The 22,193-nt window shown below is 62.3% G+C and overlaps 2 protein-coding genes across 9 annotated transcripts in view; both read right to left on the reverse strand.

Annotated features, from left to right (window-relative positions):
• Window positions 1–246: 246 nt before the first annotated feature.
• On the reverse strand, window positions 247–10,806 carry LOC129022956 (sushi domain-containing protein 2). 2 transcript variants are annotated; one of them, XM_054469338.2, is made up of 15 exons: window positions 10,636–10,806; window positions 8,966–9,176; window positions 8,578–8,729; window positions 7,914–8,081; window positions 7,266–7,440; window positions 6,911–7,112; window positions 6,635–6,720; window positions 6,277–6,545; window positions 6,048–6,191; window positions 5,792–5,950; window positions 4,722–4,970; window positions 4,329–4,601; window positions 4,022–4,198; window positions 3,830–3,932; window positions 247–3,745 (listed from the first exon to the last, which is right to left on the reverse strand). In XM_054469338.2, the coding sequence occupies exons 1-15, from the start codon at window positions 10,709–10,711 to the stop codon at window positions 3,721–3,723; spliced, it is 2,469 nt and encodes an 822-aa protein (XP_054325313.2). In that variant the 5' UTR covers window positions 10,712–10,806; the 3' UTR covers window positions 247–3,720. The 2 variants fall into 2 exon arrangements, with proteins under 2 accessions (XP_054325313.2, XP_054325312.2); XM_054469337.2 differs by lacking the exon at window positions 10,636–10,806 and having other exon boundaries at window positions 8,966–10,008.
• A 2,798-nt stretch (window positions 10,807–13,604) lies between these two features.
• LOC129022957 (calcineurin-binding protein cabin-1) overlaps window positions 13,605–22,193 on the reverse strand; it is a 169,510-nt gene continuing 160,921 nt past the window's right edge. For 5 of the 7 annotated variants that reach the window (XM_054469340.2, XM_063662877.1, XM_054469339.2 and 2 more), the window contains 4 exons: window positions 19,538–19,820; window positions 15,949–16,113; window positions 14,419–14,732; window positions 13,605–14,181 (listed from right to left, as the gene is read on the reverse strand). In XM_054469340.2, coding sequence (XP_054325315.2) covers window positions 14,038–14,181; window positions 14,419–14,732; window positions 15,949–16,113; window positions 19,538–19,820 — 906 coding nt within the window. In that variant the 3' untranslated portion in view covers window positions 13,605–14,037. The remainder of the gene's footprint in view (window positions 14,182–14,418; window positions 14,733–15,948; window positions 16,114–19,537; window positions 19,821–22,193) is intronic. The other 2 variants (XM_063662876.1, XM_054469343.2) reach the window with 1 other exon arrangement.

A 22,193-nucleotide genomic window follows, 5' to 3' on the forward strand; every position in this document is an offset into this window, starting at 1 on the left:
GGAGGATTGCTTGACCCCAGGAGTTCAAGACCAGCCTGAGCGTGCCTGTGGCTCCAGCTACTTGGGAGGCTGAGGCAGGAGGATCACCTGAGCCTGGGAGGTTGAGGTGGCAATGAACTATGATCGCACCACTGCACTCCAGCCTGGGTGACAGAGTGAGACCCTGTCTCACAGAAGAAAAGTTTCTTTCCCATCTCAGCACCAATCAACTGCTTCAACAAATGGTCCCTGAAACATATTAAGGCTTAATCACAAAAGAAGTTTATTTCCTGGTCCTGGAACAGTAGTAGGTGGGTGATCAGGTCAGCAGGGACTTGGTTGCCATGGCTTCCAAAGTCAGTCATCCTCACATCCTTGCAACAAAGGGAGCTGGTGAAAGCCTGGAGGGGTGCCTGTGGGAAGCCGCACTCCTCCACGATGCCTCCCTGACTTCCCACTCCTACAATGTGCTGCACCGACCGCCCCCTCCTCTTTGGCAGCATTGGACCCTGAGGACAGGGGTGTCCTGATGGGCCTAGCAGAGGTCTGGCCCACAGCAGGCACTCGGCCACCCTGGGGGTTGCAGAAGGAAGCAGCTTGGCAGAGGAGGGGGTCCCTCGCTCCCCAGCTGTGCCTGTACTGTACTGTACTGGGTCAGACCCTGGCCCGCAGGTCAGCCGCACCCACTGTGCTCAGCCAACAGGACACCTAGTGGGAGGCTGGAGGGCAGGGGGCACAGAGAAACCGGGCTTCCCTACTGTAGCCAGTGGGGGACCTGCAGCTGGGCTGTCACCTCTGTGACGCCGCTAGGCCCACAGGCCTTCGTGACGCCCGCTTCCACGGGGACCTGGGCCTGGCTCCCATAGCACACTCCTTCCTCCCTTTGCCCTTCTGCCCAAGGTGGGTCTTGGGATCCTGCAGGGACCTCATCGGCTCCTGTTTGACCCCCCAGCTCTCTCATCACCTGTGTCTCCAAAGCCCTGGATTACCATCTGCCCCACTCTGACTGGTACCACCACAATGGTACCAGCCATTGGGTGACTCTGATACTCTGTCATTTCAGCCCCACTGTGGACCACCCGCAAGCTCCCACGGCTGCCTGTCCTGCAAGCCCTGGGCTGCTGTTTGGGAGACCATCTCCCTGAGGCAGCGGTCCCTGCCTTTGATGTCTCTAGAGAGTCTGCACCGGCTCCAGGCCTTCTGCTTTTGCACAGGTCCTGCCTCTGTCTCTTTCAGGCCCCAGGAAAAGCCCCTGGCAGGTGGTGGGGCTTCCCAGCCTGGCCTGCCCCTGGCACTGGGAACATCTGATATCTGGGACTGGGGCCACAGACAGGGCACCCTTTCTCCTGCTGGAAAGGGGAGGTGTGGGGGCAGACCAAGGGCCCATCCTGGAGGGAGATTGGTGGGGGTGGGGGAGCCCGAGGCAGGCCACACTTTGCTCTTAGGATGAAGTTTAAATGCCTTGGCCTGGCAGGGGAGGCCTTGGCTGGCCCCCACCCCTGCCATTCCGCAGACACGACTGCACTTCTCTTTCTCTGAGCCTTTGCACAGACTGTTCCTCTACCCGGAACCCCTGTCCAACCAATCACAGCTCAGAGAATCCAACCTGTTTCTTGACCTCAGTTCAGGGGCTGCTCTTGTCTGGGACACCCTCTAGTGGACCTGATGAGCTGCCAAGCTGCCCCTGCCTCTCTTGGGCCCCCTGGAAACCTGTGCCCGCTCCCTCATGTCCAGGCCTTGACCCGGAAACTGGCCTCTCACCCACTGACACGTGGCCGGCCCAGGCCTGGCGTGGCACAGGGGTGCGCTGGGGATTCAGACAGTGGGAGGGGAGCCCTGCCTTACCTCATCTGTAGGGAGGAAAGTACCTGCCCAGCCAGCCAAGGAGCTGACCCTCAGCCCAACCATGCCTAGAGGTGCAAACCCAGGGGAATGGGGAAGCAACAGAGTGAGCTCTAGAAAGACAGGAGGCCAGACCCCGCTCCCCTCCGCTAGCCTCCCACCACCCCTGCCCTGCAACCCTCTCAGCTCGGTTCCCGCACACGTGCCCCATCATGCACATTCACCTCCTCCAGGAAGGCCTCAGATGAGACCTGCCTCTGCCTCCCCAGCTCTCCCATTCACCAAGGGCAAGGCTGAGCAGGTGAGAGGCCTGGACTCCCACCCCACAGTCAGTGCCTGCTGAATGACCTGGGGCGACCTGTGCAACCTCTTCAACACTCCTGAGATGAGGGGATGACCCAGGTGAGGGGAGGCGGAGGGTGGGCTGTGCGCAGACCTTGGCTGCGGTTGTGACCAAGTTGGCTGATCCACCTGCAGGGCTGGGATGGGCTGACCGCCCTCCTGACCTCCCGCCACCCCGGCTCGCTGTTCCTATCCTCTGCTGCCCCCATGTGGCCACTCCCAGCACTGCAGGCCACACTGAGGCCGCTCAACTCCCCACCCAGTGTTCTCTACCCGGCCCCCAACTTCCAGCCTCACCCTCTCCAGCACTTTCTCTGAGACCTAAGGGGCAAACCTGACCAACGCTACCCTGCCTGAGTCCCCATTCAGGACCCTCTCCACAAAGGTTGATGGGCCCTGGTCATCCTCCAGCTGCCTCCGGCGTTGTGCCTCCATGCCGGGCCCCACAGGAAGTGCCGAGGAGGAGCTGCCTCAGGTGGGCCACGGTGGCCTGAGACCTGGGCTCTGTGCCCAGATTCTGGACATTCCTGGGCTAAGGAGCCCGGGCGCTGGTCTCCTGAGGACTTGGAGCTGATCCTGCCCGTGACTGCGCCCAGCCAAGGAGCCGAGGCTGCAGGACAGTGCTTGCCAGAGCGCGCCAGGGCGTGGTGAGGGGGTGGCACCTCTGCTGGGGGAGGGGTTGTCCCTCTCCATCTCCTGAGTGACCCAAGTGAGCCCTGTGCTGTGTTGGTGACTTCCCCCCGCCACGAGGTGGCCACAGTTCTCCATCCCACTGCATACATGGAGAGAGAGCCTGGGGAGGGAGCATCCCCGGCAAACTGGGTGTGGAGGAAGCAGGCAGGGCTCAGACCTGCCTCACTCTGGATACGGTTGGTGGTGACCCCCCGAGGCAGTCATGGAACTCTCCAGAACCAGGGTGCAACCTGAACACCAGGAGACCAGGGAAGGAAACGAGGCGCTTGTTTTCTCCTTGCACACCATGGAGGCTGTTCCTGAGTGACCTTCTAGAAGAGTTCGAAATTACAAGTCTGGAGTCCCAAGGGAGGTCTCTGCCACTGGGGGTCTCGCTGTCTGCTTTGGGGTTCTGGGGCCTCTCCTTACCCCATCTGGGGTCCCAAGATGGGCCCAGGGGTCCAGGAACCAAGGCAGCACTGCACTGGTGCCCGCATGGTCGGGGAGCAGGCCTCCGTAGATCAGGGGTCAGGGGCCCCGGCGTCAGGCTCTGGGGAGTGAGGTATTGGAATCTGAGGCTCAGGTGTGGGAGTGTCAGGGCTCAGGACACAGGTATTAGAATCCCAGGGTATGAAGTTTCAGGTCTGGGGAATTAGAGCCGTGAGTATTTGGGGAACAGCACGGAGCGCTGCTAGCACAGGGCTTGGGTGTTGGAACACTGGGCCTCCTGCCTGGGGTCTGAGATGACAGAGTAGGGGGTTAAACGCCCAGGTATCAAGTGTCCAGGTCCCACCAGGTGTCTGGTCCTGGGGATGCGGGAGTCGCAGGACTGGGCTGCCTGTTCTGAGGAGTCTTGGCCTGGGGCTCACAGCCAAGCTGCTCCCATCAGGGCTGTGCACCCCAGAAGTGCCTGCAACAGAAACGCAGTTAGAAGTAGGCTCGGCAGTCCCACCGGCTGCCCCGGGGTCTCGGGAGAGGGGCTGGGGGGTCTCACATGTTGCCCTTCCTGCGGCTCAGCAGCACATAGACGAGTGCAACCGCCGCCACCACCGCGAGGCCCCCAAAGATGATGCCCAACAGCACCGCGTAGCTGCGTCCTGGTGAGGGAGCGAGTGTCAGTGAGGGGGCCCTCTGGGGTGGTGAGTGGGGACAGGTGCAGGCAGGTGTATGAGCAGGGTGTCCTCACCTGGCTGGCACTTCGGGGTGGGTGAGGACCAGGTGCCGTCAGCCTGGCAGGTGCTGGTCTCTGCCCCGGCCAGGCTGTAGCCATTGTCACAGTGGAAATAGATGGTGGAACCCGCCAGGTACCTGTTGCCCTCCTTTTGTCCGTCGGGAGGTGGGGCCAGCCAGCCACAGGACACCACTGGGATGGGGGCAGAGTGCAGACAACAGGCCTGAGCTGCCATGCATGCACACATCTGGCCACCCCAGGGGGTCCTCTCCCAGGACAAGGTGCCCACGTCCCCCGCCCGCCCCTACCTGCCCGCCCTCACCTGGCTGCAGGCTCCGCATGCGACGCTGGTGCAGCTGGTGGGCCACCCGAGTGGCATTGCCCGTGCTCAGGCTCCCGGTGGCTGCCACATCGAAGTTGCAGAAATGATCGTCCCCACATAGTTTGGCTGCCTCTTGTGCCTGGCTGGGGTTGAGGATGGTCTCACTGGGGAAGAGGGGCTCGAAGGTGGGGTCATGCTTGGGTTGGTACAGGAAGTTGTGGACCAGGAACCAGGAGTCGTAGGTGAGCAGGGAGGACGCGTTGTGCACGGCCCCTGGAAGATACATGACCGGGGCCTGGCTGGGCATGGCTCCCCTTCGTCCCCAAGCCCTGCCCGTGCTGTGTTTCCAGTCCCCCACACCCCGTCTGCCCCATATACTCCATGGTCACTCACAGTCGGCCCCAAACAGGAACAGCTCCCGGGGACTGGTGCCCGGGGGCAGGACGCGCCCGCTGCGCAGGGTGAAGTCATCAGTGGGGTCGTTGTTCAGTGTCCCAAGGAGGCCATGGGTGTGGGTGAGGAAATTCTCAGGCAGCAGGACGGACACACTCAGGAACGGGCCCTGCACGCTGACCTCCAGGCCAGCCCCTGATGCCAGCATGATGGAGACCCTGTCCCCGGCAGCCACTGATAGGAACATTCCTGGGCACAAGGGGGACAGGTCAGGGTCACCCGCTGTGGGCATCGTGTCCCCTCCCGCAGCCCTGGGACAGGGTGTTCAGCACCCAGGGGCTGTGGGTGAGGGCACCTGCAGGGGAAGGGAGGGCGTTCCCAGGGCCAATTCTGCTGACCATGACCCTCTGCCACCCCTGCCATGCTTGTGGTGGAACCCCCAGCGGCACCTGAGGTGCAGCCCCTGCAGTGAACCCCCCATGTTGAGATGCACGTGTGGGTCCCTCTGGCCTTGGCTGCAGCAGCCACACCCGCCTGGACACATCCCGAGGGTCCCTGAACACTCAGTGCTGACAGGCCCCTCCCAGGTCCCCACCCATCCCAACCAGGAATCATTTCATTTACTCAGTTCCCTGAGGCAAGGGGTTCGGATGCAGGAGCTACCGCTTGCCAGGGGCATCCTTAACCATGCAGGGCTGGCGACCTTGCAGTGGTTTTTGAGGACTGAGGGAGTGACAGGAGCACAGGAGTGGCTCTGTGCAGGCCAGCGGTGAACGCACAGGAGTGGCTCTGTGCAGGCCAGCGGTGAACATTACCAGGGTGAGTTCCCTCCAGACGGCTCCCGGGATCCTCCGTAGGGAGGACATGTCCCACCGTCCCGGCCTCTTGGCTTTTGACCAGGTTGGTATGATGTGGGCACCTCGGTGGGTGTGAAGGCCTGAGGTCGGACCACCCAGGCCTCTAACCAGGGCTGGCAGAGGCATGAAGGCCCAGGGCTTCCCCTCAGTCTCCCCGCAGGAATGGGGAGGAGGTGAGGGCAGCCCACAGCCTCGCGTGGCTGGACTACTCACCTTTCAGGTCCATCCAGCTCTGCTCGGTGAAGCTCAGCACCTCCTGGTTCAGCAGCACCTCCAGACCTCTGGTCCTGTTGGCCAGCCTGACCTCCACCACATCTGAGTTGCCCTCCTGGACGGCCACTGCAGTCAGCCCAGTGCCGCGGGTCTCTGTGCCTGTGGTGGTGGGAGCAGAACGGGTGCCACTTGGCTCCAGCCTCCCACCCTGGATCTACCCCATGCCACCCAGAGCAGCCCCTAGCCCTGGCCTCACCGTTGGACATCGTCCCAGGATGGGCCCGCGCCTGCACCCTCAGGTCAGTCAGCGCTGCCTCCAGCAGCACGTACTCTCCGCGCCCATTGAATGTGAAGTTGGTGCCATCGAAGGTCACGAAGTGTGGGTCTCCGAAGGCGGAGGCTGGGGTGAGAGTGGAGGGTCACGTGGGGTACACCCCAGCCCAGCCCGATCTTTCCCAGGGTCTGGGGCACAGGATGGCACCCACCCAGTCGCGGGGGCCGGTAGTTGCGACAGTCATTTGAGGGCCGCCGTTGCATGTAGCGGGGGCAGTCGGGTGCCCAGAGGCAGCAGTAATAGAAGCTGAGGACATCGTAGAGCCAATGGGACATGCTGGGCACTCGGGGTGGCGTGCGGAACGGGGGTGCGCCCCAGTCATGGCCGCGGTCGGGAGTGCTGCCGCCGCTGGAGTCAGCCGTCAGGAGCTGCGTCCCATCCGCTGTGTAGCAGCACTGCTGACCTGAGCCGTACCGGGGGCTGCGGGAGCCAGTGGGTCAGGGCCAGGCCACTGTTGGGAGCCCGCCCCTGACCCCAATCCCCACCCCGGCCCCGGCCTGGGGGCTCACCTGGCCTGCACAGAGCGCACACAGTGCACGGCCCCGGGGTGGTAGGTGCACACGCTGCCCTGCTCCATGTCACAGCCGTAGTCTGTCTGCAGAGCAGCAGGTGGCTGTCACCCAGTGGCCTCGGGTTCTGTCATCCCCTCCCTGAGGCCAACCCCGCAGGAGCCCTGAGACCCCAGCCCCACCCTCCAGGACACCTCTGTCTGCCTCCCCTGGTGCTGTCCTCAGTAGAGAGGCTACCCCCTCATCCCCTCTCCTGGGCCCTGACGGGAGGCTCACGAAGAAGCGGCCGGAGTCAGCCCGGGCCTGGGTCAGGGTGCAGGGGCAGTCCGGCAGCTCCTCCAGGAAATTGGGCAGCTGCTCCTCCAGCTCCTCCCAGGCCTGGCACTGAGTTCGTGCCCAGGACACAGGGTCCTCTCGGAAGTCATCGCTCAGGTGCCAGGCCAGTGCGTGGTCATTGGTCCAGAGCGCCTGCACATCCCTGTGGAGGCAGTGATGCTGGAGCTGGGCCAGGCCACACCATCCCATGGTCACCCCACTCTCCCCACCCCCGGCCTGGGCTGCCCAGGCAAGCACGATGGGCCTCAGGCGGCCGGGCCCTCCACCCATCACCTGCGCCTCCACGCCTTCTTACTTCTGCCCTGCGTAATTTTTGCTGTCGATGATCCGAAGTGCACCCACTCGCCATCTCTGGTAGCTGGGAGGAGCAGATTTTGGGGTGAAGGTGAAAGAGCCGGAGTTGGGGATGTGTGTGGCCAGGGGGTACAGGTACGACCACTTTGCAGTCCACTCCTGTGAGTAGGGCATTCCTGAGGGAGAGGAGGCCTGGTTAGCCCTGGGGCTCCTTCGAGGCCTGGCCCCAGGCCTTGGCACCTACAGCAGCCTGACAGATGGGTGGATGGACCACAAGGCGGTCCCCTTAGGAGGGTCTGTTCTAGCAGGGACCCTGGCTTGGGTGACCACCACCTCCTGCCACACTCCAGGATCCCTGTCCCTGCTGGAAGCTGGGCCCAGGGCCATGCCAGCCGTGCAGGGGTTCCTCATGAGCCTCCTCCCCGGGAGCCAGGCCCCATGCAGCTGCCCCCTCCCACCTGCCTGACCCCCCTGGCCTGCCCTTCCCTCCATCCGAATCCCCAATCTCCGCCTGGAATTCCCTTCCCTCCTCAGCCCCACCTGGAAGCTCCCCTCCTGCCCCCCCCCCCCCCCACAGCTGGGACTCCCTTTCTCCCACCTCTGGCGGCCCAAAACTCTGGATGCCACCCCAGCCCTCAGCTGGCCCCACCTGTCTCCTCGTAGCCCCACAGCTCGATGGTGACGGTCTGCGTGGGCAGTGACTTGACATGCCAGGTCAGGCTGAGGTTGCCCGAGGTGTTGGCGGTGCCGTAGTATTGCCAACGCGTCTCGTTCACCAACTCACTCTTCTCCATCATTGACACTTTGTTGGGGTGCACTGGGCAGGGGAGGTGAGGGGTGAGTGAGCGCCTGGGCCCAGAGGGTGCAGGGAGGAGGCCCTGAGGCTTCAAGGGCTGTGGGAGCCTCCAGGGCCAATCCATGGCAGCAGCTGGGTGATGGTCTCTCCGGCCCTCACAGCAGAAAAGGACACTGAGGCCAGAGAGGCAGGGGCCTGCCCTCCCTCCACTGCCCACACCTCTAGCCTCTACCTGGCTTCTCCCCTGCCCTGGCGTGGCGGAGCTCAGTGGATAGGCACTGGCCCACCTCTCTAGGGACCCCTGCAGCTCCCACTCATTCTGGGCTGGGATCGCTGTCTGGATGCCAGGGAGTGGAGAGGAGCTGAAGGAACTCTCGCAGGCGGGCAGGCCTCCCAAAGGACTGGTTCAGCCAGAGTGGCAGGGCACGGACGGGCCAAGTCTCCGTGTGCATAGATTAGCGCCTGGAAAGTCCCGGTGGGGGCAGGCTGTGGGCAGGGAGGAGGGCTGAGGGCTCACCAGCCAGCCAGGTGCCCGCGCGAGGGAAGGAGTGGCCGTTGTCCAGTGAGATGGTGAAGGGGATGCGGCCGCTCTCATAGAGCAGAGGTGACACACAGTGCACTTGCCCGGAGGAGTCCACGTGGCCGAGGGTCTGGATGCTGTCCTTAAACCTGTGGGCGCGATGGTGGTAGGAGGGGCTGGGTTATTGCAGGCTGAGCCTCTCGACGGTCTGGGCCCCCAACCTCCCTGGGGAACCCATCCAGCCAGCTGTCCCTGTGCCCTCCTGCCTGTCCTGGGTCCGAGGGGCTCTACTCAGCCAGTCAGTGGGTCTGAGCCCTCAGCATGTGCAGGGATGGGGGCGTGGGGCCCCAGTGCCCGGCCTCCTGGGCCTCCCGGGCCTCCCAACCTGCAGATAACACTGGCGTCTGTGGGGCTGGACATCTTGAAGTGCCGCACCACAAAGTCCTTGCCGCCCATCATGGAGCCTGAGTAGGGCAAGATCTCCAGGCAGAAGTCCCGGAAATCCAAGCAGCAGGTGCCAAGGCCGGAGCACGTCGGGTGGCAGGAACACGGCCCGTCCAGGGTGCCACAGCGCATGGAGCAGCTCTCTTGGGCATCTGGAGGAGAGGATGCTGAGGGCCTGGCCCGGCGGGTGCTGGACTGGCTGCCCCACGTGCAGGGCCTGTCTCTGTTTCTCCCACAGCCCATTACACAGCAGCATCCCCAGGAGAACGCTGGCCGGGAACTGCACAGGCCACCACGTGGACACGGTAGAAAGCCACAGGGCCCGTGGGGATGGAATGAATCTTAGCACAGACCATCTGGCCGTTGCCCTGACTGACGGGCTAGAATGCAGCGAGAAGAGGCAAAAGGCTGCATCCGCTCAGCCCTGCAGGGTCAGGAGAAGCCCCTGGGCACGACTGCCCTTCAGCCACCAAGTCCTCTATCCCACAGGCGGGGGTCCTCAGAGGGCCATGGTAGCTGGAGCCCTCGACCTCTCTTGGCTCCCCAGGGTGTCTGTGAACAGCACGCCTTCTGGGGGCCCTGAAGCCTGCAGAAGAACCCCTCTTGCTTGCCTGGACTGGGGTGGGTGATATGGCTGCCAAGAATCTCATTCGAGGCCTGGTAGGGAATGGTGCAGGGTCTGAACTTGACCCTTCTCACTCTCCTAGGGGCTGCAATTGAGACCCCAAAGACAGCTCCGCCCTCAGGGCAGAAGGCCAGGGCTGCTCCCCTCCTTTCTGGGGACAGGAGGGACATTTCAAGCAGGGGTCCCAGCAGTGGGGAAAGGGAAGTGGGATGCACACCGCGAGGGGCTGTGGGTGCTGGGCCCAGAGCTTCTCCTATGGGCCATAAGACCGGCGGCAAGGCCATATTTCCAGGGACTGGCATGAAGGAAGGGTTGCAGGGAGGGACTGGGGCGGGTGCGTGCACCCAGGCCGGAATCGCACTTCCCTGGCCCTTCCCCATCCCCCATCAAAAGAGGCCAGTCGAGGGCCAGGCCTGGGCCTGAGCCACCCCGCTGGCCCCACTTCACCAAGTGCAGTGCCTGGCCCTTAAGAGCAACAATAAATATGTATTGGCCAAGGATGTGGTGGCGCACAGGGGTCGGGGGAGGAGGCCGAGAGATGCTTGCAAGTGAGATAAGTTGCAGGAGGGCGGATGGGAAATGGGGTGCGGGGCCGGGGGCGGCCTGGGGCCAGTGTCCTGGTTCTGGAGTTCGGGGCTTTCCCTAGACTTTCCTGGATTCAGCCCCATCCTGATGAGGACCCACAATCCTGGCTTCCCGTCCGGGATCCCGCCCTGTCAGGGCTGGGGACACAGGCTGAGGCCTCTGCTGGTCTCCCCCGCCTCCCTCCTAGCTATCAGCGGGTTTAGGGTGGGCCCGGCTCAGACTTCCCATCCCCATGGGCTGCCCCTCCACATGGACCCTCAGAATTTCTTCCCGTCACCCCTAGCACAGCCACAGATGGCCTGACAGATGGACAGAGGCTGAGCCCAGAGGGACGTCGGCCCAGGCCTGGCTGCAGACAGATGCACAGACAGATAGGGGCACAGAAGGGCAGGGAGGCATACCTGCTGTGGGTCCGGGGCCCGGGCCGGGGGCTGTCACCAGCAGCAGCAGGGCCCAGGGCAGGAGGGCTGACTTCATGGTGCAGCCTGTGTCTGCAGCCAGCAGTGCAGTGGCTCTGAGGCAAAGCGGCCAGACAAGCTCACTCCCTGCTGGCCTGGCCCCGCCTGCTCTGCACTCTGCGGCACCGCCCCGCCCCGCCCCTCCCCGCCCCTCCCCACCCGGTCCCCTCTCAAAGTCCACAGGTGCCTGCGTGGACCAGCAAGGCCCAGGTTGCCCCGTTAGCACATTCCTGGCCCGCAGGCCTGGGTCGGCCCTGGGACCCTGTGGGAGGGTGAGGAGGCCGGAGCCTCCAGCTGCAGGACCTTTGGCAGGCGATGAGCCGGATGTCCAGAGGCCGAAGCTCAGACCCCGGGTCCCAGCCCCGCCTTGTATGCAGGGCGTGCCGGGCGGGGCTGAAGCAGAGGATGGGATGCGCAGGGTGAATAAGGCAGGGCTGTTTTAGCTCCAGGCAGGATTCCAGCCTCTGTGGCCCTGACATTGACCTCCATCTCTAGCCCTCATCTTCCTGCAGGAAGGAGGTGCGCCCAACTCATCCTCGGGGGGAGGCGGGAGCTGTTTGGGTCAGACACAGGCTGAGCCCTGGGGCCGAGGCAGCTCTGCAGGGGTCCCCTCTGGAGGGAGGAAGAAGGAAGGGGAGAGAAGGTACCCAAGCCCAGCGGGGGGCCCGGAAGGGAGACAGGGCCCATCCCTGGGCTCCAGAGATGCCACCACCCTGGGGAGCCTTGGCTCTCCCAGCCACACCTAATCCTGCCACTCAGAGTTTGCATAATTTAATCAGTGTTCATCTCCCTTCTTGAGCAGATGAGGAAACTGAAGCTCAGATTCAGACAGACGAGGCCGAGCCAGGCCCTTGGTGGCTTCTGGGAGCCCCTGCAGCCAGGGCGGGTGGTAAGGGCTGTAGCCTGGGACTGGTCACTTGGGCCCTGCCACCTGGGCTGGACGTCCAGACAGGCGGGTGGTCCTCTCCCAGCTGCAGCTTCTCTAGGTGTCCAAAAGGGACTCTTGCCACACTTGCAGGGAGTCAGAGCTGGCCCCAGGGCATGAGCTTAGGCCATCTGGTCTGTGATCTGCCCCAGCGCTTGCTGTCAGGCCAGCCCATTGTTCCCCGGCCTGTTCTGTCTCTTGCCTGGGTGGTGCCTGCTGGGAACCACAGGGTGTTGGCAGCCACCTGTGGCTCCAGAGAGGTGGCCCCTACTGAAAGTGTTAGAGGCGTGTGCTGGGGGACTTGGCTCCTGAGTCCCCACACAGAGCTGCTCCAGGGAAGCCACACCCGCATTTGATGTCTTCCCACCTCCCAAAGACATTTGGTGAGAGGCCCCCAAGATCTTCAGCTTCTCAGGGACTGTTTCCATAGGGGAGAAAGTCCCTTAACCCACAGTGGCACTCAGGGCACCTCTGCAGGTGAGTGTCCTGTAAGTGGACGCTCAGGTGCTGAGCCAGGGAGAGCCTGTCTCCTGGCCCCAGGCTGGTGAGGACACTCATCCCAGGCCCAGCGCTGAGGTTGCTCCCTACAGCACTGTATGCAGGGGAGGGTCCGAGGTGTCCGTCCTCCTGTAGGTGAGGCTCCAGGGAGGGGTGCTGGGGGATTGGCTGAGACAGTTCCCGGCAACTGGAGGAGGGAAGAGCTGCTGCTTCCTGTTTCTGGCCTGGGCACTGTTGCTGCGTGTGTCTGGAGACGATGGAAGTGCGGTAGGGGATAGGTGTGCAGTCTGGGGAGCTCCATACCCCAGGCCCTGCACGGAGGGGGCGTCAGCTCAGTAACTCGGGCTGGCTTATCTCAGCCCCCCGAAAGGCGGGTTCAGCCAGACCCATCTGGGGCCGCCAATTCTCTGGTTCCAAAAGGGCGGTGCCCAGCCCTTTACACCTTTCTTCCTGGGTGGTGGGCATGTCCAGCCCATGAGGGGCACAGGGCAGTGAGGAGGGTCCCCATCTCCATCCTGGACAGTGAGCCTGCTCCATGGGAGGTCCCAGGGCCAGGAGGGCCCCTGCGGTGCTGGGAGGGGAAGAGAGTTGTGAAGGGTGCCAGCTCTCGGGGCTTAATGCTCTGTGGGACCTGCCTTAAAATCCTTAATCATTTTTGGTCAGACACGGTGGCTCAGGCCTGTAATCCCAGCACTTTGGGAGGCCAAGGTGGGTGGATCACTTGAGGTCAGGAGTTCGAGACCAGCCTGGGCAACATGGTGAAACTCCATCTATACTAAAAATACAAAACTTAGCTGGGCGTGTTGGCGTGTGCCTGTAGTCTCAGCTACTCGGGAGGCTGAGGCAGGAGAATTGCTTGAATCCGGAAGGCGGAGGTTGCAGTGAGCTGAGATCGTGCCACTGCAGATTGTGCCACTGCACTCCAGCCTGGGAGACAGAGTGAGACTCCACAACAACAACAACAACAACAAAAAAAAAATTCCTTAATCCTTTTTGAACAAGGAGCTCCATATTTGCGTCTTGCACTGAGCCCCACAGCTATTCTGTGACTGGCCCCATTAGGGCGACTGTGATGGGAGTAAGTACCCTCCCTGCTGGCCCCATCCCCCCTTTCCCTCCCTGACAGCCCCCTCCTCCCAGTCTCTCAGCAGCCCCAGCCCTGCCTGCCCTCCCACCGTACAGCCTCCCACCCACTGGCACCCAGGTGAGTTCTGGGGATGCACCTAACGCCCCTTTGAAGTCTGGCTCCAGCTGCACTAGAGGCGTCTGCCCAGCCCAGCCCCGAGTCGGCTCTCTCCTTACAACATTGGGCACCCCCAGCCGCTGCTTTGGTTGCCTGGCTGGTCCCTGAGATGCTGGAGAAGGAGGGGGGCTGCTGGGCCCTGCCCTATGGACTACGGCAGTAAAGGCCCAGAATCCCTGGGGACAGCAACCCTCTGCCTGAGACTCTGCCAGATTGCCCCCTAGAGGTGAGCAAAGAGGCAAAGACAACTGTTCCATCTTTATTAGAAAAGCAACCAAAAAAAGGGTGAGGGGCGAGCCTGGCCCTAAAGGACCCCTCCACTGTGACAGAGGCAGAGCCGGCTCATCCCGGCGTCGAGGGGTGGACATGGCCAGCTGGGTGTGGGCAGATTTACAAAGTCAACATTTCATAGAAAAGGATGCCGCCTGGCGTGCAGATGGCGACCAATCCACCTTCACATGGCTAAGGCTGGCCCCTCCTCCTCTGGGCTCCCATGCGGTGTGGACAGCCTGACCTGGGTACAGGGAGGATGCCATGAGGAGGTGGGCTGGGCAGGCCTGGGGGCTGTGTGGGGAGTGGCATCCATGTGGGCCTCTGGTCCTGCCCAGGGTCCAGGCATAGGGAGCATTCCAGGCCTGGCTGGTCCCCTGGGGCGTGGCGGTGCGGCTGCAGTGGCCCCTCAAATGTCCATGTAGTCATCGTCCTCGTCTGTCTCGCTCTCCAGCGAGGACTCCTGGCTGGATGTCTCCAGGACCTCCAGGGCCGGCTGGCATAGGCTCTCCTTCCTCACATTGGCAGCAGACTGGGCAGAGAGGATGGCTGACTGCAGAGATGGCCGGGCGGGGCACTGGTCAGGGATGGCTGGGCTCTGCCCCAAGCCCCTCTGCCACCTTCACCCCTGCCCCAGGCTCCCCTCCCACCCTCACCCCTGCCCCAGGCCCCTATGCCATCCTCACCCACACCCCAGGCCCTCCTGCCACCCCCGCCCCCGCCCTAGGCCCCCTTTGTAACCTATGCCTCCCACCCACATACGTGGCTCCAGCCTAGCCCCTGAGGTCACCTTCAGCTTCTGCTTGGTCTCCTCCGAGATGCTGCCTTTGGGGGAGAGCAGGGTTGGGGTGGGTGGCGTGACGGTGATCTCAGGGGGGAACTTGGTGGCGGCGGAGGGGATGACCAGCTTTGGCATGTTGGGCAGGGGGCGAGACTTAGCCCGGCTGGCCTCAGCCTTGCCTGGGTGACCCTCTGGTGGCTGGGCACTCCCACTGCTGGGGGCCTTGGAGCTGGCGGCTGTTGGGGGAGAGCTCAGGGGCTGAGTCTCACTCGCAGCCTCCTGAGCCTCCCCATCCCTTCTCGGCTCAGGCCTCAGTTTCCCCTCTGGAAGACAAAGGTACCAAGAGCACCTCCTGCCTGCCGCATCACACAGTGAGCACTTTATCTCGCCCCCCCGGTCCTGGGCCTTTATGCTGTGTAGTCTGTGCTGGCTGGCAGGCTCCAAGGCTTCTACCCTGGGCAAATACTTGGCTCAGGCCTGCAGGGACCCAACTCTGGCTCTGAGCTGTGGGGTGCTGGGACTGTGAACCTCACCCAGTAACACCATGAACTCAAAGCCCAGGACCTGAGACTCCCTGAGCCTTGCTGGGTTCTGCAAGACCTCCAGACATTATGCTTGCATGAACTGTCGTATTTCCACAACCATCCTAGGATGCATGTTCTACTGGTGTCTATGCCCCAGGGAGGACACTGAAGCCCAGAGCTGGTCGCTCAGCCAGGCATGGTCACTGAGCTGGCCCCAGGGCATCCACTTTCGCCTCATCCTCCAGGGGGAGCAAGGGGCTGAGTTTGCCCAGAGCCTGAAGGCTGGGCCAGTTGCAGGCCTCGCAGCCTCTAGGGAGCTGCGTGAGCTGGGAGGACCCGGCTGGCCTGGCTCGTCTCCACATTCCTCTGCAGCCCCATGGCTTTAAAAGGAATGGGGTTTACACAGAGCCCATGCCTGGCCTCCAGGGGCTGGCACCAGGTCCTGCCATCCCGAGTGGTCTGTGGGAGGCCCAGGCCAGGAGGAGTCCCCAAGGGGCCTGGCTGGTTGGGGCAGCTGGTGGGAACAGGCCGGACTGAGGCCAGGGCTAGAATCTGACATGGCTGTCGACGGGGATGCCTGCTTGGCCCAGCCCAACCCGTCCACCCTTCTGCCTGCTGCTGATGTCCCTCAAGTGTCTGTCACCAGGCCCATGCTCCGCCCTGTCCATGCCTGCTCCTCTTTCCCCACTCTGGGCTCAGCCTGGGTTCTGCAGTGGGCCCAAGCAGGCCGCCTGCCCTCGCTAGTACCCCTCCGTGATGCCAGGGGCGGAATAAGGCTCTGGGGTCCCTCTCTACCCAGCCCCTGACACAATGGGCCACGCGTTAAACTCTTCAGCCTGGGCCTCTCCCTTGGCTCCCCTGTCCGGCCTGCACTACCCCCATTTCCTCCCCATCTCATTCCATGGGGCATCCCCAGGCCCTGCCCTTCAAGGCCAGGCCAGGAAACCCACCCTGGCTGCCAGCTGTGAGGCAGCCTCCTGGGGGCTGGTGCTGGGCTGCTTCCAGCTCGCCTTACCCTGGCTGCAGGTGGGCTCGGCGCCTGTGCCCGGGGCAGCCTCTGCCGGCCAGCAGTGTGGCTCTGCCGGGGAACTTGTGGGGGCCGTCTTCACCTGCGGACTGTGCCGTGGCTCCTGGAGTGGGAAGCCGGTGCCCTCTGCCACTCTCGCCAGCTCTTCTCCCTCTGTGGGGACATGGGCTCACTGCAGGTAATGGACTCATCCACCCCACAGGCTCCTATGCATCTGTGCCAGGTCCCATGGGCCCACAGTGTGCCCTGGGACACTGGGCAGGGGAGTGTGGCCAATGCTGGGGTCCTGGCTGAGGCGGCCCAGGTTGGTGCTGCCAAGAAACCACTCACCACCCAAGAGGACGCTGGTAGGGGCTGGCTCCCCACCCGCAGAGGGCTCCTCCGCCTCCCGAGAGGGCTGTATACCTGACCCAGTGGGGCCACACCTGAGTCTTCGAGGCCCAGCCTCTCTAAGATCTCATCACAAGGCAGTGAGAGGGGATGGGGGGGCGGTGTCCACTCTCCCTCCAGCTCACATAAGCAGCATTCAGAAACGAGGTCAGGACCAAAATCCAAACAATCCAACTAAGACCAAAGTGGAAGCTGGCACTGTGGCTCCTGCCCAGCCAGCTACACCTTCCCTGTCCTGAGGCAGGGGCCAGGAATTGGGCTCAGTTGGGCCAAGGCCGGGATGGGCCTGAGGGGCAAATGCTGTGCCTGTGGCTACCGGCCAGGTGATTACTCAGCATCGGTCCCCGGTTCCCAGGCCTCCAGGCCCTGCCTCCACTCTCCACACGGCCCTCGCTTCCCTTGCTGCTCCCCAGCTTCTCACTCAGGCCTGGACTCTCCCACCACACTGGTCATCAACCACTGCCTTTCCAGCCCCCGCCTCCCCATCCCGCTCCTCTGCCAGGAGGCCCTCCGTCCTCTCCAGCAGCGGGAGCCAGCTCCTCTCCTTGGTCAGCAGGAGTGACAGCTCCCGGTTCAAAGCTGGGGCCAGCAGGTGACTGCTGGGCTAGGCAGAGGCCTCAGCGGCCATGGCCATCCCTATCCAGCTGCTCTGCCTGAGGCTCCTGCCCCAGGCTGGCTGAGGCCTTATCTCAAGCCTCCACCCCCTCGCCCCCTGCCCCCAGTGTCATTCAACAGTTCCATCCTGTCAAAAGGCCATTTAATTTGGTTTTGGGAATGGGAATAGAAAAGGATCAACTCTCCAGGCTGAAGAAGGTATGCTAGGAAACAGATCCTCTTTCTTAGATCTAACAGTTAGAGGAGAGAAGGACGTGAATTACAGCTTTGGCCTGCTTGATGGTGGGACAGGCAGGCAGAGGGAAAGCAGGCAGCCTCTAGCCCCCTACTCCGCTACCCCTGGCCCTGGCATCCACCAGGCCTTCCCACACCCCAGGGAGGTGTGTGTGGCCTACAGAGATCTCAGTTGCTGCTGAGATTAGGTTATAAAAGACACCGTGGTTTCCTCTGTGTTCTCTCGGTGCGGTCAATGGCTCTGGGGAGAACCAGTCTGGGGAGAACCAGGCCAACATGGGGAAACCCTGTCTCCACCAAAAATAAAAAACAAAAATAAAAATAAAAAAAATAAAAACCCATACCAAGTCTCTGCTTAATACCAAGCACCATTCCAAATCCTGCAGTGCTATTAGCTTCATCTTATCCATTTTATGCAGGAAACTGAGGCAGAAAGAAGAAAAGGGATGGCCAAGGTCACATGCTGGTAGAACCACTGCAGTTCGTTTTTTTTAGATGGAGTCTAGCTCTGTCACCCAGGCTGGAGTGCAGTGGCGTGATGTCAGCTCATTGCAACCTCCGCCTCCTGGGTTCAAGTGATTCTCCTGCTTCAGCCTCCCGAGTAGGTGGGTTTACAGACACCCACCACCACACCCAGCTACTTTTTGTATTTTTAGTAGAGATGGGGTTTCACCATGTTGGCCAGGATGGTCTCCATCTCTTGAACTTGTGATCCGCCCGCTTTGGCCTCCCACAGTGCTGGGATTACAGGCGTGAGCCACCGCGCCTGGCCAGCACTACAGTTCTTTTACGGCTCTTTGTCCTGAAGCCTTCACAGGCTCCTCTGGGAACAAATGGCCACAGGTTCTGACCCAAAGGGAAGTAATTCTTTGTCTCACAGGGCCACAGCCAGTGCAACCGAGGCTGACTGGGCTACAGGATGCCTAAATGTTCACAATCCTCAAAGCAGTGTGGATGGCATCAGGTGAAAACATCAGCACCTGCTGCTTGAGCCACCGTGGGAAAGAGCTGAGAAAGACTTCTCAACTCAACCTCCACTCAGGCCCACAGTCTGTGGGGGCTCTCAGGCCTGCCTTCTGCTGGGCACTTCTGCAGAGTGGCTGTCTCGTTTTTCAGATGGGTGGGAAATTCAACTGGGAAGACAGGTGAGCCTCCAGGGGTGACACAGGCTGTGGGCCAGTGCAGGGTCTGCGGCAAGGAAACAGGATGGGTCCCTGAGGCAGGGAGGGAGAAGCAGGGGAGGGCCTGAAAGGGAGGGTTGGGGAAACTGGTCCATCGCTGGATGTCCCCAGGGGCACAGGGAACCTTCTGACCACGCTGGTCTCTCCTGGGGCCCCACCAGCTGGGGAGACGAATTAGTTAGGGAATATCCCTGTCCTATTATAGGGCCTTCGGAGCCTGGCAACATGGTCCTAGAGTCATGGGAACCAACAGGGAAGGGCCCCCTGCCCTGGGTGGCAGGTGGAACCTCGCCCAGGCCTAAGCTGAACCCAGTTTGGCAGAATTGCAGCTGCCAGAGCTGCTGGTGTCAGGACCAGCGAGGGGGATGGTGCCTTGTCTACTCCCCTCTCACTCACTGGCTGTAGCAGTGCTGCCTCTACATCCCCTCCCCGCAGGAAGGATCTGTGGCTTAGCTGTCTGCAGGCTGCCATTCCAATGGATCCTGGGTTTTAGAAGGAACAGGAGCTTTCACCGATGAGGCCAGCAGGGCCCTCTACTGTCCACACCTTTGTCCTCTCTGTTTTCCTTCACAAGCCCCCTGACCTGCCCCTGCCCTCATCCTGGCTGGCTTCTGTCTTGCCCATGAGGCAAGATGGGGTTTGAGCAGATCTGCTGGCCCCGCACCCAGTAGGGCCTGGTACCGAGGAACTGCTCACAGGTAACTGAGGCCGGATACCAGTGGCCTTGCAGCATGCTGAAGGTCAGGACCCCCCCTCCCAGTGCCCTGAGGGAGGCCTGGTGTGGGCTAATATCCTTTTCCTACCTGACCAAGCCATTCTTCCTACTTACTATAAGGCTTTGTGGGGAGGAAACAGTAGCAAACACGTCCGTGATGGTGTTTGCTCCCTCCCTCCTCACCACCCCCTTTCACAGACAGGGAGACTGAGGCACCCAGGGTTAGGTTAAAAGTGGTAGATGTAGGATGTGCTGACCAGGGCCACTGAGCCTGCCAGTGACTGTTGAGTGGACCCGCGGTCACCTGCCCTGCCACCCTATGGGATCGACTGGGTGGGAGGGCACTGCTTGCCTCCCTTACCCGTACTCACACTCTCCCCACAGGGAGGTGAGAGAGGGTGGCAGGGGCCTGGGCCCAGCTCTGGACTGGGATGGGACTCACCTGGGCCCAGAGAGGCCATGCTGGGGGTAGCTTCAGGCCTGTGTGGCCGGGGAGGCCCAGGGTCCTTGGACGGGTCCAGGGTGGAAGCTGATGCTGACGGAGGGCAGGTGATAATAGTTGTGGCGGCAGTTAGTGCAGGGCGAGGCTTGGTGTGAGCATCACTGGGCCGCTGGACAGAGTCAGCTGGCACAGGGTCAGAGGCTGTGGGCACCACTGCCACAGGAAAGAAGTTCTCTCGGCTGTCTTTGGGGTGCTTTGGAGTGGTGGGGGTGTCCCCCGAGGCCTGTGAGGACAAACAAGAGGTGAGAAAGGCTGGCTAGGCAGCCCTGAGCCCACGCTGCTCTGCCCGCCAGCCGACCAGTGCTGTCCCACAGGACACCCTGTGCGCCTAGGGCTGCCAACACTGCCCATATGGCACCACTGAGCCCCCACAATGCTGCCAGAAAGGTCCATCAGAGAGGCACCCCATCAGGATCCTGCTGATGCTAGGACACAGCTGGAGACCCGGAACCCCTCCCTGGGAGAATGTCCAGGCCGTACTGGTGGGGACTCAGTGGAAGGACCTCCAGCTGGCCTTGCCCTCACACCATAGGGCGCCAGTCTGGGAGGAGTATGTCCAGCAGGACCCTAGGCATGGTGCAGCTCCCAACCCAGGGAATGCAGGAACAGGTGGTCAGTCTTGGAGAGTGACTTCCCAAGGGCCACTCACGGGAGAGTCCTGAGGAAGCTAGTGGGATGCTGCAAGAGTTTGCTTCCTGGGCTTGATACCACAGCCCGCTGTGACCTACTGCCACGGCACCCAGTGCTGCCCCTAGCTTGGCCTCTCCCTGCAGCCTGGCCTTGGCAACTGCTCCCACCATGGGCCTTCGATTTCCAGGTGAGCCGGGCCCTAGGGGCCTCCGAGTCTTCATCCACACAATTCCCTCTGCCATGAGGCCCTGTTGGGGCTCTTTTCACAGGGCTACTTTTGCTCCCACCCCCAGCCAGCCCCCCTGGGACAGGTGTGAAGGCTCCAGTGCCCTGACAGCATGTCTTGAGGTGATGTGAGGCAGCTCTGAGGCAGCTTCTCACAGCTGAGCAGAGGGGTGGGCCCACCCTTCAACCCTCCCCAGCACCAGGCCGACTGTACTGTGGGAGCTGGCCCACATGGGGCTGACAGCACCCCCACCCCCACCCCCTCGAGTGTGGGAGAGTCACACGCCTGCAGGTAGGTACCTCAGTGCATTGGGGGGGGCAGTTTGCTACCACCGATGACCCTGTCTCTTCTGACATTGGTTTTGCTAAAATGTCCTGTTCCTCAATTCCACATGGTTGAGGACGGGCCGCTGTGGACTCTGCCACGTATTGAGTGTCTGGGATGTGCCCCAGGCCGGTGCTCTGGGGCCCAGCCTTGTCCTGTGGGCAGCCTGTCCTGTGGGAGTGCGGGGCAGGAGGACAGACCTGTCTCTTGGGCCCGGCGGGCCTGCGGCAGTACCAGTGGTGTTGTAGCAGCCTAGCTGGCAGCGTGAGCAGACACGCTGGAGGAAGGTGAGTGCAGTGTCCCTGTCCTCGCTCAGGAGCGGGCCTCAGCCGTGGGCACTGAGCCTCTAATTATGTCCAGAGCACCCTCCAGGCGGGTTCAGGGCTGCCATGGCAACAAGGACATGCCGTGAGCAAAATGGACACTCCCTGAGGGGCGGGAGCTATGGGCTCTGATGGCAGGAAATGGCTCCAAGATTGGGCTTAAGGGAGGAGAGAACCAGAGGATGGCAGCCAGCCCCTACAGTGGCATCTTCTCTGGGCCCAGGGTAAGAATCCTAGGTAGGAAATGCAAATCTGCCCACAGCAGATACCAAGGCGCTCCCACCGCACCAGGGTCTGGGAAGCAGGTAGGTAGGTCTGAGGGTCATTAGGGCCTCCTCCCTGCCACTCCCCTCCACACGCTGGGAGGGGACTGCTGGGGCCTGGCCTGGCGTCGCCCAGCAGCAGGCAACCTGAAAGGTAAGGACCTGGGTCCCCTGGCTCTGGCCACCCCCATAACCCAGGCTGTGTCTTCCGAGGTCTCTGACGGAAATCTCTGCTCACCCAGCCCTCAGGGGCCCCAATATGCATGTGCCTCGGCAAAATGGGGTCTGGCCCAGCCCTGGCTCCTGCCAGCTCAGTACCCCTTTCTTCTCACGCTACAGTGTGGGGTTGTGGGGGGGTTTCCTCTGTGGGTCTATCTTTTAAGGATGTCAAAAGCAGAAACAGCCCTCCCGTCTCCTGAGTGGTCACCACTCCCATGTCCACTTGCTCCACCTGGGCCAGTGGAGGACGCAGGGGCACACTGGTGGACCTGGGCCTGGGCCTGCGCCCAGCACTGGGGCCCAGACAGCTGTGCTATGTACTCTGCCCAGCTGGACAATGAAATGGTGGGGACTGCTGGGGGTTGGGGCACTCCCTGCCAAGGACTCTGGCCCTTAACCGGGGATCAGGCCCACCTACTCCCCACAGCACGCCTCATCTGGCCCACAGCCTGCTTGGTCAAAGCTGAACCTCTCGGGCTTCTGCAGACGTAATAGCCCAGGCAGGTGGTGGGGGCCTGAGGCCCCATTCCACTGAGAGGAAGCCTGTCTGGACCCCAAAGGCAGCTACCAGCCCTCTGCTAGGGGACCTGGAACAAAGGGACCTGGGACGA

The sequence above is a fragment of the Pongo pygmaeus genome, chromosome 23, assembly GCF_028885625.2.
Source record: "Pongo pygmaeus isolate AG05252 chromosome 23, NHGRI_mPonPyg2-v2.0_pri, whole genome shotgun sequence".
Classification (NCBI taxonomy): domain Eukaryota; kingdom Metazoa; phylum Chordata; class Mammalia; order Primates; family Hominidae; genus Pongo; species Pongo pygmaeus.

What these genes read in the sequence shown, in the direction of transcription:
- LOC129022956 (XM_054469337.2), bottom strand. Translation starts at nt 9,267, where the DNA reads ATGGGCTGTGGGAGAAACAGAGACAGGCCCTGCACGTGGGGCAGCCAG. An exon ending in GTGCGCTCTGTGCAGGCCAG is followed by an intron (nt 6,546 to 6,634) that starts GTGAGCCCCCAG and finishes TGGCTCCCGCAG; the next exon opens with CCCCCGGTACGGCTCAGGTC. An exon ending in GTTCCTGTTTGGGGCCGACT is followed by an intron (nt 4,602 to 4,721) that starts GTGAGTGACCAT and finishes TGTATCTTCCAG; the next exon opens with GGGCCGTGCACAACGCGTCC.